The sequence below is a fragment of the Punctularia strigosozonata genome (assembly GCF_000264995.1).
Source record: "Punctularia strigosozonata HHB-11173 SS5 unplaced genomic scaffold PUNSTscaffold_16, whole genome shotgun sequence".
NCBI lineage: Eukaryota > Fungi > Basidiomycota > Agaricomycetes > Corticiales > Punctulariaceae > Punctularia > Punctularia strigosozonata.
This window is the reverse complement of record NW_006767448.1, coordinates 606,393-611,806: the sequence shown is the minus strand read 5'-3', so window position 1 is coordinate 611,806 and position 5,414 is coordinate 606,393. Positions and strand designations below refer to the sequence as shown.

Genomic DNA, 5,414 nt, shown 5'->3' with positions numbered 1-5,414 from the left:
ATATTGTCCCACCGGTGATGTTTCGGGGTCAAATCGTGCGCATGGGTGACACCTTGGCCTCACCCGCTTTGTCCTCTGCCCCTCATCAGCCCTTACTCCCGCCCCGTTTTGCCCTTTGTTCACTGTGTTCACTCCAGCTGCTGCTTGCACTGTCCACTCCCGAACACGCCGTACTCAAGGACCTACAATGTCCGAACTATGTGGTGGATGCCGGAAATTGTTTACTGTCAATGGTCTGGCTAGGCACCTTGCCCTTACTGCGAACAAGGCGTGCCGCGATTGGCATGACATGTGGCCGTTATTGGACCCTGACCAGGATGTACCGGGTCCTCCTCGTGAGGATGTAGATATGACTGGTGCCGTCGCAGATGATGGACAGCACGAAGCGGGGCCTATCCTCTCCAGTCATGGTGACGCAGCCTCCTCGGAATCAAGTGATTCCGATTATGACCCAAGTCTTGATTCATCCTCCTCGTCCACATTTTTCTCCTCTAGCTCTTTCAGATCAACAGATCATTCACGTTCATCGTCACCCATGTCTTCGGATATGGACGGACCCCCGGACCTGTCCAATTATGATGCTGCGGGGCATGCTGCTGCTGAGCAGAATGTATCTAGCTCCGTCAGGATTGATCGATTTCCTGGCCGTGCGGGGAAACCTTTGCAGAATAAGACTACCACGAGCTATGAGGCATATAGTGACCAACTTGGTGACCATACTGTTGCTCGCGACACGGATGCAGACTTGTATCATCCATTCAAGAGCCGTATTGATTGGGAGATTGCAAGATGGGCGAAGCTGCGTGGTCCTAGCTCTACTGCCTTCACCGAGCTTCTTGGGATTGATGGGGTAATTTATATTCACTCTAAGAGCTATCGTGACATTCATTTCATATCCACCAGGTTGCTGAGCAGCTTGGCCTCTCTTATCATAACACAAGGGAGCTCAACAAGATTATTGACACCAAGCTGCCTGACCGACCATCTTTCCGACATGACCAGTTGGTGGTTGATGGTGTCGCATATGATATGTGGTCACGAAATATCCTTCACTGCATCCGGAGTCTTTTTGGCAGACCAGAATTCGCCGATGTTATCATTACTGCACCTGAGCGTCACTTTGCAGATGCTGAGGGCACAGTGCCTCTGTACCATGATATGCACACCGGAAAATGGTGGTGGGCTACACAGGTTAGTAATAATATTATTAAGTGGTATGGTTTAATATTCATAACATATACAGAAGCGGTTAGAGCACCTCAAGCCTGGTGCAACTATCATTCCTGTGATCATCAGCACCGACAAGACACAGCTAACACAATTCCGCAACAAGACCGCATATCCAGTATATATGACTATAGGCAACTTACCAAAGGAAATACGTCGTAAGCCATCAATGGGAGGCCAGATGCTCATCGGATACCTTCCTGCTACCAGACTTGAGCACATCACCAACTTGCCATCACGTCGACGGGCTCTTGCAAATCTCTACCATGCTTGTCTAGGGCGTATTTTGGCTCCTTTGCGCTCATCAGGCATAGATGGTCTGCCCATGGCTACAGGTCATGGTGTTCAATACCACTGTCACCCTATCTTAGCATGCTCTGCGGTGGATTATCCTGAGCAGATGCTCACTGTCTGCTGCAAATATGGCGAATGTCCAACATGTACTGTGGACCGGGATAAGCTAGGTGATGACAAGGAGGCTGCTCTACGTAACCTTGTAGAAGCAATCAAGGCTCTCGACTTAGCAGAAGAAGGAGGAGCTGCATTTGCACAAGCATGCGAGGATGCTGGGATCAAGCCCGTTTACAACCCATTCTGGAAATCCCTACCATTTGTGAACATATTCCGGTCTATTGCCCCTGATATTCTACATCAACTCTACCAGGGTGTTTTAAAGCATCTCCTGGCTTGGCTTCGTGCTGCATTTGGAGCAGCGGAGATTGATGCTCGATGTCGCCGGATGCCCCCTGGACATGGCACACGCTTCTTTTCCAAGGGTATATGCTCACTATCACGTGTCTCAGGTTCAGAGCACCGTGATATATGCCGCATTCTCCTAGGTCTGGTTATTGGCCTTCGACTTCCAGGTGGCTTTTCACCTATCCGTGTTATATGTGCGGTGCGAGGTATACTGGATTTCCTCTATTTAGCACAATATCCAGTCCACTCCAAGCATACCCTGGACGCAATGGATACAGCACTAGCGGAGTTCCATGCCAACAAGGATATCTTTATTCAGCTTGGGATCCGCGCCCACTTCAATATCCCTAAGCTCCACTTTTGCTTCCATTACCGTGATCTTATAGAGAACTTTGGCACAACAGACAACACCAATACCGAGACCACAGAACGTTTACACATTGACTTCACCAAAGACGCCTACCGTGCTACCAATAAAAAGGACGAATATCCACAGATGACCACATGGTTGGAGCGCAAGGAAAAGGTCTTGTGCCATGAGCGGTATATCAGCTGGAGAATTGCAGGATGCCCATCGATCATTCAGTCTCATTCAATTGCTCTATCACAGACACGACAAATCAAAATGGCAAAACATCCATCTGTCAAAGCTGTCAGCTTCACCGACTTCGAGGCAGTCTATGGAGCAGCAGGATTTCAGAATCACTTGGGTGCTTTGATTGCACAATGCCAACATCCAGAATATACTCCTGCTCAGGCTTTTGCAGCTGCTCCTCACACTCGGATTCCATTTTTTTCCTTGCCAGCCTTTCACTATATCAAAATATCACATCCAAATCCACATGGCAGGCAACAGATCCCAAATACACTTGACTCTATTCATGTTTTGCCAGCACAAACAAGTCGCCATGGTAGGAAGCGTGCAGCTCGCTTCGACACTGTCCTTGTCAAGATCTCAGATAATCCAGGTCCAGGAGTGAATGGTTTGTGGTATACCTTATTGCAAGAATTCTATTGAGCACATTTGCTTTAGGATACAGAGTTGCTCGAGTACGAGCGGTGTTTCACATTCCAGAGAAGTACAGAAGACAAATCTCTGGCGGTGACAACCAATATGCAGGTCATTTTGCATATGTTCAGTGGTTCACAAAGTTTAGGTCCTCCCCATGTCTCCATCACCGGCTATATGAGGTATCCCGCTCCATGAAACAGGGTATACCTGAAGCATCCATAATACCCATTGAACAAATTATGCAGTCTGTACATTTGTTCCCTAAATTTGGTGCCAAAGTTCCCCATGATTGGACTTCTGATACAGTGCTGGATCTGGCCCCATCCTTCTTTGTAAATTGTTTCCAGACACCACTTGCCTACAAGTCAATATTTTGACATAGATAGTAGCATACCAATAGTGCAAAGATATCAATTACTCTCAATTCTCTGCCAATATCCCACAAAGCATGCAAATGTCATACAGATCGTACTATTCTTACACAGAGCCTGCAAGTACAACACACAAGACATACTGATAACAAACAGAATTCATAGGCTGCAGATAGTCTACATATTTGGGAAAATACAGAATATTTTGTCATTTAGAACACATTCAACACATTCATACTATCATTACCACACATGAGTTTTTTGTCCTGGGGTAGTTTCCCTGATGCACCTTATCCCAGTCGAACCCGTTCCACAGGTGTCGCTCATCCGAGTTTCTCCCGATGGGAAGAATAAGAGTGATGTTCTGCAGCACCGTCGAGTTGAGCCGCAGGATGATATCGCTCGCGCAAGTGGCACCAAGCGGTCCTCGGAAGGGCACGTCGAGCGGGAGCTCCCTCAGCGTCAGCGATAACAGCGACTTCGGGCCGATCCCTTGGTCGTAGGCGTACCCGGTCAAAATTCCGCTGCTTCCCGTTCCATCAAACGTCGCTGGAAGTTTACGTGAACGAAGAGCGAAGACTCGTGTGGGAGAACAACTCACGAGAGTCGCGGTGTCGCGCGTAAGAAGTGCAAGTCACTTTATAAGTGAAGAGACTTCCGCCTGGGTTCCCGAGCCTTATCAGAAAGCTGAGGACTATCCAGTTGAGTTCGGTCTTATAGATAAGAAGGGGACGAAGGCGAGAGAGCAGAGGCGAAGGTATGAGAACTGATAGCTAGACGTGACGACTTGAAGAGATAAAACAGAAACTGTAAGACTGAATCCCACTAGGCAACGGTGCTAGGGCAATTCAGAATGAGGCAATTGACACGACGCAAGAACCCGAACTACGTTACATGAAAACGGACTGTTTATATACTAATCGAATGAGTCACTGTTGTTACGGAGATGAAGGCTGCGCTGCAAGGCTACGCTATGAGGCTATGTTGGAAATCGATGGCATCCTGAGTATCTTGACTACAAACACCTTCATCCAGCTACCATCCGATGGTAGAATCTTGTCACGTTGATGAACCACGCAGCCTCGTTCTCGGCGGCGATATAGAATGACTCATGCGGTGACCATCCTATCTTCATCAGCCTGCATGACTCCTCAACCCTACACCCTGCACAGCTAATCTTCCCTGCCCGACAACAAGTCCTGTACGCTCGACAACGATTGCTGTACGCCCGATGACAAATCATGTATGCTCGGCAACGAGCCCTGTACACCCGACGATGAGTGCTGTGTTCCCGACAACGGGTGCTGTATGCCCGACGACGAGTGCTGTCCTCCTGACGACGGATGCTGTTCACCCAACGATGAGTGCTGTCCACCCGACAACGAGTCTGAGTCTGACTCATCCTCTTTGAAGTTGTCTGATGTGGGTCGATCCGTCCAATGGGGATGCGGCCTAATGGGCAGATCGACCTCAGATCCAGATTCGTACATTGTCGAGTACTGAAGCAGTCCTGTGACCGGAAAGGGGTCGGGGTAATGTCCGCGGATATCGTCGTAAGGAAGTGTGAAGCGACGCATGCTCTGCTTAATGCCATTTGCAGCGTAGAGACGGTCGTGACCGATGGGGTGGGTGCTCGTACGCAAGTCCTGATGTGTACGTCCAAGGTGGTCGGCAGGTACGAAAATGGGAATATAATGCCATGGATCTTCGGCGAGTGGGAGACCTTCACTCTTGAGAACCATAGAGAGCATGGCGTAGTGCTCGTAGGCGAAGTATCGGAAAAGCTTGGTGTGACCTCGGCGGAGTGAAGCGGGAGGAGCTAGAGTAGCAAGGATGACAATCACATCGTCGACATTGTTGTAGATGGCTCGCTGGAAATGCACGTCTGCTGTGATCTGGTTGGGCCCGTCGTATAGCTGTAACTGAAAGATGTCCCCAAGCTTGAAGTGTGCGTGCGGAAGCGGATGTTCTGTCATCCAAAACAGACAGGTCTCCTCGTTTGGAGGGATGCGAAGGGAATCGGTGTCGAAGATGTGGCCATCATAGGCAGGCGGCTCGAATTGACGCATAGTGTATTCAACGTGTTCGCTACCGCGAACCTGGAC

The 5,414-nt window shown here is 49.1% G+C and overlaps 2 protein-coding genes across 2 annotated transcripts; one reads left to right on the top strand and one right to left on the bottom strand.

Moving 5' to 3' along the window:
* Nucleotides 1–547: 547 nt before the first annotated feature.
* On the top strand, nucleotides 548–3,315 carry PUNSTDRAFT_75804 (uncharacterized protein; the record flags this gene model as incomplete). Its single annotated transcript, XM_007388103.1, has 4 exons — nucleotides 548–850; nucleotides 904–1,191; nucleotides 1,244–2,909; nucleotides 2,960–3,315. The coding sequence occupies 4 exons, from the start codon at nucleotides 548–550 to the stop codon at nucleotides 3,313–3,315; spliced, it is 2,613 nt and encodes an 870-aa protein (XP_007388165.1).
* A 1,166-nt stretch (nucleotides 3,316–4,481) lies between these two features.
* PUNSTDRAFT_138413 (uncharacterized protein) lies at nucleotides 4,482–5,378 on the bottom strand (the record flags this gene model as incomplete). The annotated part of the gene is made up of 1 exon (XM_007388102.1): nucleotides 4,482–5,378. One exon carries the CDS (start codon nucleotides 5,376–5,378, stop codon nucleotides 4,482–4,484), a length of 897 nt encoding a protein of 298 aa, XP_007388164.1.
* Nucleotides 5,379–5,414: the final 36 nt, after the last annotated feature.